We start from the raw sequence: 21,312 nt of genomic DNA, 5'->3' as shown, positions 1-21,312 counted from the left end.
ATGCTTAGTGGTATTTTGTCTGTCTTTATGTTCTGAATTCAAATTCCACTGAGGTTGACTTTGCCTTTCGTCCTTTTGGGGTTGATAAATTAAGTACCAGTTGCATACTGGATCGATACAATCGACTGGCATCCTCCCTCACGAATTTCGGGCCTTGTGCTTTGAGTAGAAAAGTATATCTGGCCCAAATATTTTACCTGTTTAATTTTCAAACTGGCCTGATCTGGCCTCTTGCACCTACCCTACAATATCATTCTATTTTAAAAATAAACAATCTCATCATTGAAATCTCAAAGCCATGAGATAATGCATGATTAATTCAAAACAATGTGAATAAATAAGCATTACATTTGGCAGAGTAATCTGAATGCTAAAGGGTTAAATACAGATTAGCTAAAGATAAACTTGTAATTTGTAAGCAAAAAAAATTATAATTGATCAGATCTGTCCAACCCATGCATGCATGGAAAAGGGAACATTAAATGATGATAATGATGATGACTACCTTTGTGGAATCTCCTCCCCAGATGCATAGTTACCTGAGTCTCATTGGAAGGTCAATGTGTTTATAGATAAAACATTCAATTGTTTCTACACATTTTTGATTTACAATGAATAGAAGCTATATTTTTCAACATGTAAATACTGATAGAACAGCATATATAGGATAAAATCCTTTTAGAGCAGAAAAATTTGTCAGCGACCAGCCATGCTCTAAAAGCATTTTATCCTATACTAGCAGTATCGCCCGGCGTTGCTCGGGTTTGTTTTGATCCTTTAGAATTGGAATTTTTGAAAAGTAAAACATTTTGCATTATGTAGCTTGTTATTCTCTTTAAATGAACATTTTTTCTGGTTGAAATACACCGAAAAATGGTGACACAGCAGTAAAAAAATCGTAAAAAATAGGGATTTTTATAGAAAAAGAGCACCTTTTTGATGTAAATAATTTTTGGTGTTAACATGGTCCAATTTGAATTTTTTCTTCTACGGAAGGAAGAGCAAGCCTTCTTCTATCATACTCTCAATTTTGGTCAACTTGTGCTGCAGGGTCTTGGAGGAGATAGTGTTAGTTGAAGGCCACCAAACCTGCCATACACAGACAACTTCAGCTTTATATATATAGAGATAGGTTGTTCTGTCAGTATTTACGCGTTGAGAAATATATCTTTCTACTTCTACAATACATTTCAACGCTTTAAAGCCAACTTATGTTTGTTTACATATAATGGAATAGAAACCAGTTTTTTTTTATTTGTGAGACCACGTTAACATTTCCTTAACTTCTCCATTTTCAAATCAAAAATATTAGCTGTGTCTAATCAAATCTTCAATTTTGGCACTGTGGAACACATCAGAATAAAAGATGAAGTGGATACATTTTGGCAATGTGTAGAAGATGCGAAAGCAGAGAACAAGGAATTGTCTACTAAAGCTTTCAATGAATTCATTGAGTACAAAGACAAGGTAAGAAATTCTTCTTCTTTTCTTTCTTTCTTTTTATTCTGCTCTCTTTTTTCTTTCTTTCCCCCTCCCCCACCAACTTTATGTTACTGCCAACAAAGTTTGCATCAATTAAATTTCACTCACAAATTTTGGGTTGGAGAACCTGAACGAAAATAATAGTGTGAGGCAATGTGAAATGAAACCTTGAACCAAATGACTGCAAAACAAACTTCTTAACCACACCTGTTACTCATCATCATCCTCATCATCATCCTCATCATCATTTAACACCCAAGAACAATGTTAGCAGCAACCAATCGTCTGCAGGGTGAGCACCAGATGACTACCAATTTTTGTGGTGGTAGCGACCCATGCACTGGAGAATCCAGCACAGTATACCAAAGAAGACAAGGGTGAAACAAACTGAAGAAGGCCTGAAGTCACAGCACCTCAACCTCAAGCATGCTAAGGTTAGCACCATGGATCAGAAAGTATGGAATAACATCATCACCAGAGTCTGTCATCCAGCGGTGACCACTGCAGTGTATTGGTTGAGAGTATGGCATCCCCTTCTGGTTGCCAGCTAAGGATTTAATGACCACCACCATCACCGCCACCACCGCTGCTGCCGGCAATTTTAGGGAAGTGTGTGTGTGGGTGGAGTGGGGTGGGGGCTAGTTGATTACATCGACCCCAGGACTCAACTGATGCTTATTTTATCAACCCCAAAAGGACAAAAGGCAAAGTCGACCTCGGTGGAATTTGAACTGAAAAGGTAAAGACAGATGAAATGCTGCTAAGCATTTTGTCTGTTCTTCCTTCATCTGTCTTTACCTTCTGTTAGCTTGCTGCGTTAGATAGTGATAGTAATAATGATATGGGTCTAAATTCAAGAGAAACAGAGATGTCATGTTGTTTGGTAGACTATGCCTTTTCATGGAAGCCTTAGTTTCTCATGTCTTTCTTTCTCTTGCATTTTCCAACTTAGAGGAGACAGGCATTTATTTACCTCTTCAGCAAGAAACCTGTTCCTGTCCCTCAATCATTTTTTACCCATTCCTTAATAGTGTACCCTGCTCACTCGAGGAGGTGGGGATCTTATTTTGTAAGTACTTGGTAATCACCAGTGTTGGTGCCATGAAAAAAAGCACTCAGGACACACTGTGAAGTAGTCAGCATGCAGAATGGTGTTGGGGCTGTAGAATCCATACCAAAGCAGACATTGGAGCGCAATGCACTCCTCTAGCTCACTGGTTTCTGTTGAACCATCCAACCCACACCAGTATGGAAAAGGGGATTTGAAAAGAAGATAATGATGATGATGAGGAGGATGATAATGATGGTGGTGGTGGTGGTGGTGATGATGATGATGATGACAGTGACTCCCCCTATCTAATCTGGAAATCTAATATTCCTTCCTCTATTAAAAGAAATTCAGACAACTGGTGTTTCTATTCTAGTAACCCATTATACTTATATCAATGTCACAGGAGGACAATGGCAAAGAAAACGAAAAAAGAAAAATACACAAACAAGAAATGTCATTGCATTCCATGCTGCCTAACTGGAATTGATTGTGCATTAATACACTTTGATTTTCTTTTTTTATATGGGATTGGGATCCTCGTATTGAACAGTATTGATTTATTTTGGTAATTAATAGGTATTATATTCTGATAAATGTACTGTAACATACTATTGCACTATTGGTTGCGAGGTAAATGATAGTAAAGAAACAAAAAAACAAAAGCAAATATGTGAGTTTAAACAAGAGAAACTATTTAAAGATTTGGTTGAATAAGTTATAGTGTTCAAAGGAATTATTGACTGCATTATCACATTTACAAGTCATTGATTTTTTTTTTTTTTTACTTGTTATCTATCTTATTGAAATTGAACAGAATTGATGGCAATTGATTCCAATTAGATTTTGGTCACTTTTCACTATTTTATGTAATTCATTATTTTTCCACTGTTTTATTTCGTGGTTTGTAAAATCTCAAGGACAGACAAGTACCTTTAGTAGCATCATCATCATCATCATCATCATCATCATCATCATCACCACCACAATCATCATTGTCATTTAATGTCCACTTTTCTATGCTTGCATGGGGTTTAGATGGAATTTATTGAAGTAGCCCTCAACCTGTTTCCAAGTAAGGTAATATTTCCTCATGGCCAAACATGTTTCTCATATGAAGTTATGAATAGTTTAGGTTTCTATAAATAATACAATTTATTGCAGGAAGAGAATAGCAAGTAGAACAGTATTGGACTAAATACCTTGCTAGATCTTTGAGTTCAATTCCTGCTACCATTGGTCATTCTGTGTTAATATAATATTGTATATATGTATAAAATTTGACAGTTTGCATAAAAGAAAAAAAAAACACAATATCCCATCCAAGAATAAAAATATTTTTAAAAAATCAAAATTTCAACTAGATTATAGCTGGGAGATAACAGTTTACTCAAAGTAGCCAATCTCAGCTTCCACCACGGCCTCAGGACAATTCTACAACCTGATGCATATGTTACTCACTGTGTCTCTGAGAAGATCTTTGAACACCTCCTTGATGTTTGCCACCAGCTTGGTCTAAACATTACAGACAAAATGGTTGGTGTCTTTTTCAGTCATGTCCCACACTTGGTAATCCATGGGATTACAACAACAGGAATTACGAGGTCAGAAATTAGGACTGGTGAAGTCATAGAAATTCTCCTATAACCACTTCTGACTCTTTCCAGAGGTATGGCTTGGAAGTGAATCCTGGTGCTTCTAGCAGCAACCCTTTCCAACCAGAGTTTGACTATAGTACCCAGCAGTTTCACATAGCCATCTGAACTGAGCCTAAGGCTCTGTTCAGAGGTGTGGGTGGCATGCATATGTAATCACAATGACTGATGAATCCTTTCTTGCTGGCTGTAGCTTTGTAGTCTCTGTTGCAGCTGTCCATGTCATGCTCTGCATCTTTTACAGTGTTTACAGAGCATTGAGCAGCAATCATGATGTCAGCATTTTGACAGTAGGTGCAGATCATCATGATACAGGTAACTCTTTCCCAATGTTCAGATGGCTTCCATCCCTCTATGTCAGCTAACTAAGCATAAAGAGCTTTAATATTTATGCTCTCCAACACTGTAGACTGTTCACCAACACATCAAGATGTTCCTGAAAAAAAAGGTGACATAAAAAACATCCTGTACCTGTATATGAGTGGCTCCACTTCTGTCAGCAGCAGCAGCAGCACCACCACCACCACCACCACCATCATCATCATCTGTTAATGTCCATTTTCCATGCTGCCATGGGTTGGACTGTTTGACAGGAGGTGGCAAGCTGGAGAGTTGTACCAGGTTCCAGTTGTCTGTTTTGGCAATGCTTCTACAACTAGATGCCTTTCCTATACATCATGTATATATATATATATATATATATATATATATTTATATGTACATACACATATGTATGTTTACATACATGTGTACACACATGTGTATGCGTATGTGTTGTATTTGTGTCTGTATGTACCCTTGTCTTGACATCATGTGATGCTTGTAAGTGAGCTTCCCTGTTAGACAAGTGTCATTGTTCATTTTCAGTCTTCTTTGAGAATCCTGTCTTGCCAGGGAAAGTATCACTTTGCTTGGGAAAAGGTGAGTGTTGGTGACAGGAAGAGCATCTGGTCATAAACAATCTACCTCCACGAAGTCTGTCTGACCCATGCAGGCATGGAAAAGTGAATATTGTTGTCATCATTGTCATTGTCAGCATTGTTGTTGTCATCATAATCATCATTGATTTTGTCATCATCGTTATTATTACCAACATGGGCAGTGGTAGCAATAGCATCTGTATTGTTATTATTGTCATTGTTACCATCATCACCATCATAGTTATCATAATGGTTCTGATCATCATCATCGTCATTGTCCACTTTTTATATTAGATGCATGGTTGTGAAGAAATATACCTGTGACATATTTCCTTTCTCCTCTGCCATGCAACATCTTGTTTATGATAAGGTTCAATATTCCTTCAAAACTTCCTTCTGGGATTCTTTTTTGTTTTTGCTTCTTTGCTTGACAAGGAAGACCCATAAATGAAGGGGTCAAAATTTAAAATTTATATTTAGCTTTTGCTCATATTTTACAGACGTTTGAGAACCTCACCTTTGTCACAGAAATGTCAGAGTATGAAAGCAAAATGGCTGAATTTCGCAAAAAACTTGAGGAACTGCATGACAAACAGCTGACATATGAGATGCAATTGGTTGACCAGCTTGAGGTAATTTGCACTATTATAAGTGTCTTCACAGTTTGTCTTTGGATCAAGTGTTTAGCTTAAATGTTTCTTCTGATTTTCTATGTTTCTTGAGAAGGCATATTAATTCCATTTGTATTAATATTAATCAACTTATTAATTTATCATTATTATTATTATTATTATTATTATTATTATTGAGTGAGAGAGCAGTGCATGACATCAAAGTGACACTGGGGTAAAATATACGAAGCCCAATATACCCATCATGACTACCCGTCTGATAAAGGTACACCAGGCACATGCATCACAACCATATGTGCGCGACATGGTGATCTCATATCAAGATAAACAGCACATGACCTTGCAGGTGGGGCCCAGTTAGAATTTTCTTCAGGTTGAGTAGCCCATCCCGCTCAAAAGGTCCCTGAATAAGGGTTGTTTAAGGATGTTGAAAGAACCACCCATGTTTCCAGAGGTGAATTATTCAAACCCCAAAGAATCCCTCTCAACACATGGCTATGATGCTCCCCCACTACTTCTGCTCGTGATCAGAGATGCACATATCGTCAGCCACTAAGGGACATGCTCAACTGGTTAAGGTCAAACAACTGAAAAGCAAATCTGTGGTATTGAGCAGAATATTTGCTGTAGCCCATCTTTTATACCAAGACAAAACTATTATTATTATTATTATTATTATTATTATTATTGTCATTATCATTATTATTATTATTATTATTATTATTATTATTATTATTACTATTATCATTATTATTATTATTATTATTATTATTATTATTATTATTATTATTATTATTATTATTATTATTATTATTATTCATGGTGTGCACAGATATTTTACATTCAGAATCAATGTCCTTGATACCTGGCCACAACCAGTTATATGAAGGACCTTTCTTACAATCTTTGCTGTTGCCATCAGAGCAGATCTCTGAAATAATGCAACTCTCATAGTTACATCAATCTCAATAAGAAAACTGCCAAACTGTTGGTGAATGTACCTAGGGCACTTATGATGACCAAGATTACTTTTGTACAAACCCTTCACAGTTTTCGTATTTCCCTAGACAAATCCTGGTATTTTCCTATTTTCTTTTGTTCTTTAACTGTTACACTCATGTCTGCAGACATAGCCGCATCTATGATGATGCACTCTTTTTTGCCCCTTGCCAAGAACAATAATATTTGGTTACCTTGAATGAAGTTCCTGATCAGTCTGTACATTAAAATTCCATAAAATATTATCCTGATTTTACTCTCTGTTTGATGTTTGTACCATTTTTTTCCTACCTCAAGTCCTCTTTATCATAATCTGTGCCAGTATAATGTCCTGGCCACAGAATAATGTCTGTGTCTTTATTCCTTTTGTACCAAAAGACTACAGGAACTTATGTGCATAACTGATTCCTCTTTCTCATTACATATTCTGCACCTCGCACTTTTTTTCAGATTTGTGTATTTTTGCCTTAATGATATTCATCCACAATAAATAGTTTTGAGCAGCCCTTATAAGTGCTTCCATTTCTTTCTTAAGGTTTCCATTCTTCAGCCATATCCTAAACTCATCTTGCATTTGTCTGAGATGCTGACCATGCAGTTCTTTTCCCCAGATAGTTCTTTCCTGCACCTGTTTTATTTTTTCTTGTATTCCATTGCAGTCTCCACAGCTTCCTTCTCTCCTCGGGTAGCTGAAAACAGTCTTTCTGTACCATTCTTCACATAAATAGATAGTTATGTGTTTGTGTGTATATACGGCATAATTTTTTTTGTGTGCTTTCATAAATAAATACATTTAACGTACGTTAAATAATAATGGTGATAATATTTTACTTATGTCTGTTTGCTTGTTTAACCGGCAATCTATCCACACACACACACACACACACACACACACAGAGCCACCCACAAAGCTACAGTCAAATATTCTACACCTGTTACAAGGGACATTACTCTAGCTATCTCGCTTTCATATTTATCTCACAAATTCACAATTCATTTTTATCTTATCTTATACTAGCAGTATCACCCGGCGTTGCTCGGTTTGTAAGGGAAATAACTATATAAGCATTTTTAGAGATGTTAAGTATAATAGCCATCTCAATATGGCAAACCACAAAGGGGGGGGGGTGTTACTGTAGCTTTTTACGTTGAGATTTAATAATAAATTTTTAGAGAGTTACTTCCCTTATATATGCCAAAAATGCATTAAAAATGGGACAAATTGATGGTAAATTTTTTTTTAAATCGTAGGCTCATCGTAAACGCGCGCTAATACCCAGAAGGGCTCGATATGAATCACGACTATAAGATACCCGGTTTTGGTTAAACTGCACCGCAAAATGTGGGAGTAGTTAGGAATCTAAATCGTAGGAGACAGACAGCACACAACCTCTCTTTTATATATAAAGATATGTATTCCGTTATGTCTGGGGAGAGTCATTTTCTTTTTGTGCCTTATCTTGTAACACACTCACCGGTAAAATTTCCACTTTTTTCTTATTTTTATTTTCCTAAAATTTTCGTTGCGTCTTGCAACCTTTTCAAATAAAAATAAGAAAAAAGTGGAAATTTTACCGGTGAGTGTGTTACATAGGGCACAAAAAGAAAATGACTCTCCCCAGACACAACAGAATATGCTTCAACACACGAACTCATATAAAGAATCTTGCTAACCAAATCCCAAAACGAATTATATATGTATTTTTTTAAATTTATTTATTTACAACTTCGCTAAAAGCTGCTTTCAGAGATTTACCGACTGATTTGTAACATATGGAACTATTTTGTTCCTAATAATGCCGTTTTACATTACTTTCCCCTGACTTCAGATATCTCTTTTAACTTGTGTATAGTTGATTAATCTATTTTATCAGTAGAAGGAAGATTACGATGTTTTGAGTGAATTTCTTTTTTGCTCTAGTAACACTGGGGAAGACTGAAATGACAGGCATTGACCTAGAGACCATAAACTGTCTATACATAGATGCATCAAAGGATTAAAAGTCCTTCCTGAGTCAAGAGCATTGCCTGGTCCAGTAATTGAAACCGCAATCCTACGATCATGAATACAATACGCTAACCGTTAAGCCATGCTCCTCTACATACATACATATGTACGTGAACATATGTCTGTGTATAAGGCGACAAGCTGACAGAAACGTTAGCATGCCGGGTGGAATGCTTAGTGGTATTTCATCTGTCTTTACGTTCTGAGTTCAAATTCCGCCAAGGTCGACTATGTCTTTCATCCTTTCGGGGTCGATTAAATAAGTACCAATTAAGCACTGGGGTTGATATAATCGACTTAATCCGTTTGTGTGTGATGAATGCATGTGTGTGTGTGTGTGTGTGTGTGTGTGTGTGTGTAAAATTGTGGAAGGATTTGTACCAAACTTTAGTATTGAAAGTTACACAAGCATCAGAACCGGGCCCTACTGCATAGTGCCAAAGATCCCAACATTGCTATCAAGATACAGAAACAGATATTGCTACAGTTTGGGTTTCAAAGGTCCATGGCACTTCAATATCTTCCCAAAAAGTTTGAGAGATGTACATGGGGTGGATCTCCTCTTGTCAAGTGTTGCAGATGAACCTGTCTCATAGCAGGAAATGCAAATGAGGGCAGCAACATCAAACCTCCTCATTCACCAAATTCAGACGAGGTTTTCAAATAGCAAAAGTATAGCAAATCTAATAGCAGTGATCCTGCATGGCCACAGTTTTTGAGAGCTGAAACTAGTAAAAGAATAAAAGAGTATATATACACCTGCACACACACGCACGCGCGTGCATACACACACACACACACACACACACACACACACACACACACACACAAAGTGATTCAACAGTCTTTTAACATTCCTATAAACTGATTAACAATTGTGGTCAGTTGAGCTACTTAATGTATATCTTATCCCTTCTTATCCTTACCTCTCCTTCAAACTTTCCTCCTCCTCCCCACAGCCATCTCCATCCATTTTATTCATTATATCCTTGTCTTATCATCTATCTTGGCTCAGGGATTCCAGCATAGTTGGTCTACCGGTGTCACAATTTTGGCATGATTTCTATGGCTGGATGTCCTTTCCTAATGCCAACCATTTACTGTGTTTATTGGGTTCTTCTTCAGAGTGCTCCTCAAATAAGAGGGAACGTAAGCAATAGGGTGGTTGCTTTAAGCAAGGTTTTGAGAAGTTAAAGTATGTTGAGGGAAAGCAGGAATAGATTAATATTTGTGGAAGAGATTCATATTTTATATGGGTGGATGGAGGAGGTTGAAGTGGGGCTCTAACAGGTAAATACAGTGATGATAAGGTACCACAACATACCCTTATGGTAACTTGTCCAAGAAATGAAAGTGTGGATAGAGAAGCTTCAGGAAAGGTAGTGGATCATGAAGGCTGGAGTGGGGCAAACAGGCGTAAATACAGCGATGATGAGGTGATGACAATATTAAAATCTTCATAGAATTTGTACTTGACCTGGTGGAGGTATAAGTGCTGACATTAGTGGTAAACTTCTGTCCACTGGAAAGCAAAAGCTTCATCATCATCAAACGATTGCTCGTTCCTTTCAGAGTAGATGTACATATATATGCAGGGGCAGTCAGCTTGCTACCAAATCACATTTTCACTGTGGAATGAACTCAGGCCTTGCATCTCTTTTTGCCTGATCTAGAATGACTTCTAATCTCTTCCTCATTCACAGGGTTTTTCTTCTGCAAGCCTTGTCTTATCTGGCAAGTTCAGTTTCAGTGAGTGTTGAGTATTGAGGCTATATTTCTCATGCAAGGATGGTGGCTGTGATCTCAAATCTGTATTGATCTCATATGTAGTACATATTGTGTAGTACATATTGTGATGCTGAAGTAGCATCTTCAGCAGAGGAAGGAGTCCAGTAACTATTACACTGAAGTTTGCTACTCTATAATTAGAACAGCTAATGATCTTGAAGAAAGGCAAGGAATAAAAGCAGATACAGATCTCTCCCAAAGGAGCATTGATAAATTCTCTTAATGCAAAGAAAAAAAGCCAGTTCACTGAGAAGATAATGCATGAAAAACACAAACCAAAGAAGGAATTGATTATGTCAGAAGTTTGACATGGAGTAATGACAAGTTTATCACATCCCATTTTGAAGTGCTGCCTCCATGCAATTCAAGAACAAGAGCTCTCCACCAGGCAGAAAATATTGATATAGACAACAAATGTAAAACCAAGACTGAAGACATCAACTACATTATTGCCAACAGAGAGAGAATGTCTTTCTGAAATTATCTTCTCATGAGGCATATTGCAGTGGAACAGCCTGGGACAGGATAACAAAGAAGAAAATATCAATTAACGAAGTTGGCTATATTAAGACTGGTGAGCCAAAAGAGTGCTTGTGGAATTTAAAAATTAAAACAGCTACCAAGTAAAAACATAACCAGCCAGATATTCTGGTACTGCAAGGAAAAGATGTGTTCTGTTGTGAAAATCTGTTTGCCAATGTGGTTAGAAAAATACAGTAGAAAGGACCATTAATAAAGAATTTGCAAATCCAATACCCAAAATATACTTTCAGTTTCGTACCTATTATTATTGAAGTAATAGGATACATACAAACACGTCTGGAACAAAGTATGGCTGAAACTGGGTTCTTGGAGAGAGAACATAACTTCTCAATTCATACAACTACAAACAATCACGATGTCAGGAACTATAAAAATCTGCAAGACCTTCTTAAGATTTAAAGGATAACGAACAAAGATAGATGCTTTCCTTCGCAAGCTTGCTTTCTAACAGGAGGCGAAATTAAAAAGGGAGAGAAAAAAAAAACCAACGCACAGAGATATAGACAAGTATCAAATCGCCTTTCTGAGTTATCTACCCTTATGTGTTTCTCGCAAGTTTTATTATTCGCCTATTATTCCAGCATCATGTCTTTTTTTTAAGGCGAAGAAACCATGCAGATGTTATAAAAATGAAGAACATTCTATTTCATCAGAATCTAATTAAGGAAATGGATAAGATTTTCATTTAAATTTAAATTAGATACGGAAATAAAATAAGAAAAACTTGTATTTTTCGAGGAATTGTTGTCAAGGGAGATAACTTTTAATCTTATTTACAACCCAAGCAAAACTGGTTAGGTATAGGTATAGAACTGACCTTGCAATACATGCAGGACCATATCGACCAGCTGCCCGATCTAATCGATCTCCCGGATGGCACTCACCTGTCAGTGTTCGTGGAGGGTAGAAAGCCAAAATGCCATAAATGTGGATCTGTAGAACACTTAAAGGTTTCCTCTACAGCCAACAGGTGCCAAATCATAGTGCACAAGACTCCTACATCTCCCACACCCACGCTCACACCCACTTCCAAACCAAGATAAAGGAGGAGTTCTACCTCCGGTTGCCACGAAAAAGCAAGTTTCTCCTGAATGCTCTTCCTACCATAACAACATCAACTGCAATAACATGGAGAAAGAAGAACTGAACGATCAAAGGATCACAGTGACAAAAGAGGAGATGCAAAAGAAGAGGAGAGTACAAACCCTACTCCAAGAAATCAACAAAAACTTATTCTGAAACCACAATTGCAACACAATTCACAACCACTCCAACAAAAACAACAAGAATAAGATCAACAACTTCAAAAACAGCAACATCATCAACAACAGCATGGAATCATAGAAACACAGAAACAACCAACTACAGGACTTCAAAAATATTCATTAGACTGTAGACAAAATGTATCCATCAATTTCACTGTTATGAACAAGTGTAACATTGAATTGATGGATTTTGTAAGTCAAAATTAAAACAAAATAAAGATAGAGGGAAAGGAATTTTGAGGATTTCATCCTCAAAATCCTTGGCGGGGGTGTGAGGATGGCGTTTATAAGACTATGACAGAAAATTTCCCACTGTGGGGATTTAAAAAAAATCGATTGATAAAAGGCTGTTGGAAGGGCCTTTTAAAAAATTTTCGCCCTTACAGAAGCCCGGAACTTCTCGAAGACCAAGGTGAGTAACCTTCCCATCTTCTTTCTCCGACTAGCATGGCTCTGCTGAAAATGGGATATGTGAATATGTGTGACCTGAGATCGGCCATGAAGCAAGGTCACTTGCTCAATGATCTCAGGTCACTTGATTTGGACATGGCTGCCATTGATGAAATAAAGATCTCCGGAAAACACGCTCTAGCATCCATTTTCGAAGACTTGTGGTCTATCGGGAGCGGGTGGAGATGTAGCAGTGCTACTCCGGGAATCCTTAGATCTCCAAGTACGAGTTATCTTCATGGATCCGGATGGTAAGTTAGTGGTACTGGACGTGAATGGCAGTGAAGGTGGCACCTTTAGACTAGTGGCGGTTTATGCCTCAAAAGGGGCTGGAAGGCCAGGTTTCTTCAGCCATCTAGAAACATTCTTAGGTACGTCTCGCACTTTAGTACTAGTGGAGGATTGGAATATTATTTTGGATGCACGGAAGGACTGTGTGGGTTTACATAGTAGAAGGGGGTGTAAAAGCCTCAAAAACCTGCTCAGGACTTACCAGCTTTCTGAGAGGTACCGACTGGATTTCCCCGATGTGCCAGTGTGGACATGGAGCAACCACAGCAGGTCATCAAGATCGTATTTAGAGTATTTGTTTGGTCGGAGGATAGGGATAGCATAGATTGTCCACAATTTAAATTGGTCGGCTACACAGATCATAAATTTGTGATATACTCAGTCGATTTAGATATGACCCTTGGCCAAGGGCCCGGTTACTGGGAGTCGAATGTATTCTTATCGGCTCGCAAAGACTACAGAGACCGGATTAGCAAACTAGTTATATTTGATGGAGATATTCTGCTCAATACCACAGATTTGCTTTTCAGTTGTTTGACCTTAACCAGTTGAGCATGTCCCTTAGTGGCTGACGATATGTGCATCTCTGATCACGAGCAGAAGTAGTGGGGGAGCATCATAGCCATCATAGCCATATATTTGATGGAGAACTAATTAGCAAACTAGAAGAGCCTATTACTAAAGGCATCATGACTGACGTGTTAGCGGCAAGAATGGCCCTTGACCATTTCTTTGAGGCGAAACATGAAAGGTGTATTGTCAGCCTCTTGGCAGATGTCTACAGTAACTAGCAGCAGAACGGGAGAATTCCTAATGCTGTCAGCCGGGATGTAGTAACACTGCTGAGAAAGGACGCTGACAATGGGGACGTGTTAGGTAATTTTCGGCACAGAGTTTAAGATTTTGGCCAAGGTGTTAGCGAAAAGGTTGGCGCTTGTTGTTGGTAGTCTGGTCAGGGAGGTACAAACGTACGCAATCCCGATCAGGTGTATCCACGGCAATCTCCACCTTATGTGATACATCGTAGAGAGGGCTGGGACTAAAGCTGGCTTCGGTGGGGCCTTGATCAATTTAGGCAAGTCGAAAGCTTTCGGTAGGGTAGACCATCGCTACTTGGAAGCTGTCCTTAAAGTGGCCGGTTTCGGACTAGTTTTCAGAGGCTGGATTGCTGCAATGCATAGCGGCACTTGCTCGTGGTCAAAATAAGTGGTCACCTATTGGAACCGTTTAGTATTTCACGTTCGGTCCGTCAGGGCTGTCCGCTGCCACCTCTTCTGAATGTGCTGACCCTCGAGCTGCTTCTGCGAACAGTTAAGAGGCCTCCCTTTCGAAATTGGACTGGTGGGGTGGCAATGTCTGCATACACGGACGACGTCACCGTCATGATGTCGGACGCCTCCGAAGTGGAGACGATTGGCTTCATTGGACGTGGCTGCCATTAGTGAAACAAGGGTCTCTGGAAAACACGCTCTAGTATCTATTTTCAAAGACTACGAGTCTAGAAGCATTCTTGGGTACGTCTTGCACTTTAGTGCTAGTGGGGGACTGGAATAGTATTTTGGACGCACGGAAGGACTGTGTAGGTTTAGTACATAGTAGAAGGGGGTGTAAAAGCCTCGAAAACTTGCTCAAGACTTTCCAGCTTTCTGAGAGGTACTGACTGGATTTCCCTGATGTGCCAGTGTGGACATGGAGTAACCACAGCGGGTCATCAAGATCGTATTTTGATAGAGTATTTGTTAGGTCAGAGAACCTTCCCCAAACAGCCGCGCAAAGTGCTGCTGGAAAGCCGCACGCATCTACTCAGAACCGAGTAGCACACGTCCATCCTGATCTGTCAAAGACTTGATCGTGGTTTTGTTTCCACGTCGTCTCTACCGTTCAGGCCCATCGGACGGATTAAGTTCCTTCACGTTTTAGCGCATGAGACTTTGCTCTGACAATGCACCCTTCGTGTTTTGTCTCAAAGAAATGGTCAAGGGGCATTCTTGCCGCCAACACGTCGGTTTCGATGCCTTTACTAATAGCCTCTTCTAGTTTGCTAACTAGTTCTCCTTCTAATTTCTTTCTATTGCTAAACAGAATATGAGTCGGTTGCAGGGGCTAAAATCAATGCCGACAAGTCGGTGGGATTGGGATTGGGCACCTGGAGAGGCAGATCGATGCCATTGGACGCTGGACTGGTAGACCAGTGAAACTGCTCGGGATCTGCGATACACTCTACAGACATGGATGTGCTGTCATATGGGATTGTCCGAGGTGCTCGCAGAGCAGCGAAACCGTTCTGCATGCACTCGTTCAGTGTCCGGGCATTGCTGACTTGTGGAGTTATGGCCTGTCTGTTGTTCGAGTCTATAATGATTGCCTCGCCGCCCTTCTTTAATTGGGCTGGCAAGGCAGTTTTCCTTTGTTTGGTGGCTGTGGCGAAAGAGGTTATCTGGTTAACGAGGCTGAATGGAATGTGGACAGAAACTTTCCTTTTTGGTAAAGCCCTCATTGACTTTTTCAAGTTTTGCTTGAAAAGGAAAGTGAGGGTAGAGAGGGAGGTGCTGTCCTTGAGTGAATTTATGAAAAGGTGGGTGAAAGTTGCAAAAATGGCAAGAGTGGATGGTACCACTCTCAGTGTAGACCTGTGAGTCGGAAGAAAGAAGTTGGTGTGGGCTCTCGTCCTTGGTACTCAGGGTGATCTTGGATGGTAGGGTTCCTTGATTATCTCTAGAAGTCCTCCTGAATCAGGGGGTTCCCATCACAACCTTTTTTCTCCTCTTTTTCCAGTCATATACTATGTATATTTCCCTTCTAATGTGTATCGTGTATAATTTTTACTTTACCATTCCATTATATGTAACCCTCACACACTTTATGTTTATCCCCTCATCCTTTGCCCTCGTGGCAAATAAAATAAATTGTTATTATTATTATTATTATGTGGGGAAAACTCACAGTTTATTTTGCTGTGTATGATGGAAAGTGTCAACTGTCCACAGCCAGGAGACTAAGGTAACACTTGTTTACTGGGCGTACTTCAAGAACCCTACAAAGAATTTTTGTAGTTTCAAGGAATGCTGATTTTTGTAGGTGTTCTACCTTCACACTTGCACCAATCTTTTTCAGCCATGTTGGTAGTTGAGTGCTGATATTTCTAAGTGCGCCAGTTACTATTGGTATCACATCTACTCTCCTCATTGACCACAACCTCCGTATTTCCCACTTCAAATCATCATAGTTGTTTATTTTTTTCTTCTTTCTCATCGATCCTGTTGTCACCGGGTCATGCTATGTTGATTATCATGTACATTCTTTCTTTTTTATTCACCACAACAATGTCCGGTTTCCGATATCTGATCAGGTGATCGCACTGGATCATTACATCCCACAGGATTTTGCAATTCTCATTCTCAGTAACTCCTACGGTTTGCTCATACCACGTCTCTGCTCTTTGTAGGTCGTGATGTCAACAGAGCTCCCAATGGATCATTCTTGTCACATTGTCATGGCGTCTTTTCTATTCTTGTTGTGCCAATTTCGGGCATTCGCTAACGATGTGCCATACCGTTTCACTCCTCTCACTACATATTCTGCTTCTGTCGCTGTCAGTAGTGTTGTCTATTCTGCACTTCACATAGTTGGTCCTTAATGCTTGTTCATGAGCTGCGCATATGAGTGCTTCTGTCTCTATCTTCAAGTCACTTCTTCTCATCCATAGCCACCGGTCCTCTGTATCTGTCTTGGCGTTCACATCTCTTGCGAACTGACCGTACATTTTTTCTCTTCCATACTGTTTCTTTTTTTGTGTTCATTTCTTCTTTAAATTTTTCTTTCATTACACAATTCTCGGTTTTAATGATTCTGGCTTTCTTCGTATGTTTCAACAATGGCTCCACGGCATTTTTTATATACCACCCTAAGCTGTTCTTTTTATATACCACCCTAAACTGTTTTTTATATACCCACCCCTTAGCTGTTTTTTTTAAGCTTAGGGTATTATTATTATTATTATTATTATTATTATCATCATCATCATCATCATCATCATTATTATTGAGTGAGAGATCAGTGTATGCCATCAAAGTGACACTAGGGTAAAATATACTAGGCCTTATCATGCACAGTACAAAGATCAGTGGGGACAGGCAGTCCCCTTGGAAGATACCTCTCCTGATTTCTATTGTCCTTAGACTTCTTCCATATGCTATCAGTTCCGTCCTCCACTTCGCCATACTTTTTCCAAACAATCGCTCAATATTCGATGCAATACCAAATATATTCATACATTCCATAATTCAGAATGTGGGATTATATCGCATGCCTTACGATAATCGATCCATCACATGGCTAAATTAGTTTTCCTCCTCTTGCAGTCTCTAAGTGTAGTTTTGTCTACCAGGAGTTGATCCTTGGCACCTCTGCACTTACATTTGCAACCCTTCTGCTCATGTGGCAGGACTTCATTTTTTTCCAGATGCCCGTACACTGACTCTGTGATTATTCCAGTCATTAATTACAAAATCGTATTAACCCCCTTTTATACGATGAAACAATACATAGTTTATGATCCTTTTTAAGAAGAGAAAGCACATACACACACACACACACACACACACACACACATATATATATATATATATATATATATATATATATAATATAAATAATATATAAATATATGCATATATATATACCTACATCTATATGTATATATACATGCATATATGGGTACAGGACATAAAAAAACGTTGAACACAATGAGGAACGCAAACATAAAAACAAAAACATGGAAACAAACTATTTTTCAAACAACGAAAGAACAGAGTACAAGACATACAACACAAGGAATATTCCCCCTCTTCAGTTGTCTCTCTTTCGTCTACTTCGCGTTTCGAAGGTAAGGACAAGACGCGATTTCGATGAAACAGTCCTTCCCGCAAAGCAAATTAAATAAAATTTGGGATTTTTTGCGAAGGGGTAAAAGTGGTAACAAGAACAGGACAATAAGAACAAAACAAGACAGTAAAAACAATAAAAGTAAAAACAGTAAAAGACAGGACAAGAAGAATAACAGTAAAAACAAACGATGAGGGCTATTAAGCCAAGACGATGGAAAAATTATTTTGAAAGCTTGAGAGAGACGGGATAAGCAAGTCTTATCTTGGTGAAGATAGCAGTCAGAAAGATGACTTCTCCCTGGTCACGTGTCAGTGATGAGACAGTCGAGGAGGAAGAGGAGGAGTAACAGAGAGTGAACAGTGAAGGGGAGAGGAGAAGAATAGGGAAGGATGGGAGAGAAAACCAGAAAGGATGAAGAACAAGAGAGGGAGAGAGATAGGTAGAAGAGTGCGCATCATAATTATTAAGATAAAAACTTACTTGGAAAAGGATGCGTGGCATTCAATCATATAATAATATAAATAATATATAAATATATGTATATATTCAATCATATATGTACATACCTACATATATATGTATATATACATGCATATATGGGTACAGGACATCAAAAAAGCGTTGAACACAATGAGGAACCGAAAACAAAAACAAAAACATGGAAACGAACTATTTTTCAAACAACGAAAGAACAAAGTTCATACATACATACATACATACATATATATATATATACACATATATATTATGCTGGCATGGGTTGGACGGTTTGACAGGAGCCGACCAGGTAGAAGACTGTAACAGGCTACTGTGTATGTTTTGATATAGTTTTTACACCTGGATATCCTTCCTAACACCAACCACCCTGTAGTGGTACTAGCACCAGGAGGGTCACCAAGTAACTTGCAAGACAAGAAGGTTTGAGAGGAGAGGAGGCATTAGAGGAAGTGATCTTGTGTCAGATGATTAAAGATTAGAGTGTGATAGAAAGACAGAGAGGCAGAAACAGGCGTCTTGCTATAGGGGAGGTACATGGTTACTTGGCCAAGAGAGAGAGAAAGAAATAGAGGGAGGGAGAGAGTTGTAATAAGAAAGAGGACAGAAACAGGTGTGCTGCTGTAGAGGAGACACATGGTTACTTAGCCAGAGGGAAGAGCAAGGGAGAGAGAAAGAGAGAGAGAGAGTGCAAGAGAGAACAGAAGAAAGATAATGGTAAAGTGCCAGGGTATACTTATAATGAATGGGGTTCAACGCATAGATGATATGCTAGAGTAAGGAAGAGAGAGATAAATGATGGGCAATTGCCAGGGCTTGCCCGCAAGGTACGGAGACATAACAAACGTGACTTGGTGTTTCCAAGAAGGCGCGAGTAGGGAGTGCGGGTGGGAATTGCAGTGACTAGTGAGGACCTGGGTATAAAGAGGTGAAAACAGCGATACAGTGAGCAGGGCATTGAGGGCACGGATACGGAGTGGGAGAAAATCATAGCGTATGAAGAGGAAATATGAGGAAGAGAAAAGATGGATTTAACAAATCTGTTGATGCCCTCAAAAAGCTCCTTTAGTGAACCAGGGTACAAACCACTGAGTAAATTAAAACAAAAGGGTGTAATGTATAGTCCAATACAGTTGAAATCCATTAAATCCAATTAGTAATGATTATTTCATTAGGAGTATATAAAATATAAAGGAAGACAGGAGGTAGGAGATGAATATATTTATTTCATTCTTAAGGTTACAATTGTTTCGCAGCCAACATCATAGAAAAATAATTTATTTTATTGTATAAATTACTTACATGTCTATATTAGTGCATATTTTATGAATTATATAGTACTATTGTAGAATTTGTTAAGGTAATGCAGCTTTCTCTCCCCGTATAATCTCATAAATTGCAAAATAGTATTATTTAACTCATAACATATGCAATGAAATATATTATTTTTTTGTGATGATGATTGCAAAACGATTGTCATGATATAGATATATAACAGACATATCTGTCCCACACATACACTCTTTATATTTTGTATTTTGTGTGTATATATATATATATATATATATATATATATATTTATATATGTGATTATTTCGCTTAGGCATTGCGATACTAATAACCTCGTGTTAGAGCTCAATATACACATGCTTCAGAACGATGTATCAGCTGAGTGTAGATTAATAATCAGAAATTAGAATGAGAAAAGAATAAGAAATTATGTCCATGACTTCATTAGTTTACAGCTGTGAATGCTATAAGGCACAATACACTCATAGTTCAATGCTTGTGTGTCACCCTACAACTTCATCAGAGCTTCATATTTAAAGCTGTAGGGTGATACGCAAGCATTCAACTATGAGACCATTGCATCTTATAGCTGAAACAGCTGTAAAGTAATGAAGTTCATGACAATTTATTATTCCTTTGTCATTCTAATACGTATATAATCTAATGCTCTTAGTCTAGTTTTTCCTTGGGGCTGGCCAAATTGGAGCAATCTCGAGTATAACCAGCCGAAATTGCAAAGATAATCTGGAACTCAACTGAGGAAAGAAAACTCCGAATGACCCGTCCTTGTTTTCTTTGTATCGTTTGTCTGGATGTTTTGCGTTCTTGTCCCATTTTTGTATTTTTTATATATAAAAATATAGCGGCGTACGTACACTTTGGTCTCTTATATGTAAGTATATACATATCTAAATTTTGTACGATTCTATTATTCTTTCTATTCTTTCATTATTTCCTTCTTTCTATCAGCCCTTTCACACTTACCTTGTTCATTCCACTCTTCGTTCTTTCGTTTCCCCTCTCTCACATTTCCTGGCCTTCTCTTCATGCTCACTTTCCCTCCTCTTTCACTTCACTCTGTCCCTTTCATTTTTTCTCGCCCCTCCTTAATTATTCTATCCCTCTGCCTCTACCTCTCTCTCTCTCTTCTCTCCCCACGTGACCGGTGTTCAACCAAGCCCGACCTTTCTTGGTTCGACTACCATCCGTGCAATATCTACATTCCTCCCTGTGCCTGTCAAATATTATGTCCCTGCCGTAAGGCTTTACTTCTACACACGCCAGCTTAATTTAATTTGTTCTTAGTCGAAAGACACCTGTTGTTATGTCCTGTTATTTGCATTTGTATTTGTGTAACAGTTCTCTGTTTTTTTTTGTTTTTTTTTCCTGTCCTTGGTTTCGTATACATTCGCTGCTTTCTTCCAAGGAATCTAATGCTCTAAGCTTAGTTTTTCTTGGGGCTGGCCAGATTGGAGCAATCTCGAGTATAACCAGCCGAAATTACAAAGATAATCTGGAATTCGACTGCGGAAAGAAGACTCCGAATGACTCATCCTTGT

The 21,312-nt window shown here is 38.5% G+C and overlaps 1 protein-coding gene across 1 annotated transcript in view; it reads left to right on the top strand.

Moving 5' to 3' along the window:
* The window catches only part of LOC115232669 (dynein regulatory complex subunit 3-like), a 75,750-nt gene that overhangs the window by 35,875 nt on the left and 18,563 nt on the right, over nt 1-21,312 (top strand). Inside the window, exons 8-9 of the mRNA XM_029802688.2 lie at nt 1,293-1,467; nt 5,606-5,737. Coding sequence (XP_029658548.1) covers nt 1,293-1,467; nt 5,606-5,737 — 307 coding nt within the window. The remainder of the gene's footprint in view (nt 1-1,292; nt 1,468-5,605; nt 5,738-21,312) is intronic.

The sequence above is a fragment of the Octopus sinensis genome, linkage group LG2 (genome assembly GCF_006345805.1).
Source record: "Octopus sinensis linkage group LG2, ASM634580v1, whole genome shotgun sequence".
In the NCBI taxonomy this organism is placed as follows: Eukaryota; Metazoa; Mollusca; class Cephalopoda; order Octopoda; family Octopodidae; genus Octopus; species Octopus sinensis.
Note: the sequence above shows the minus strand (reverse complement) of the source record. Positions and strands in the feature narration are given on the sequence as shown.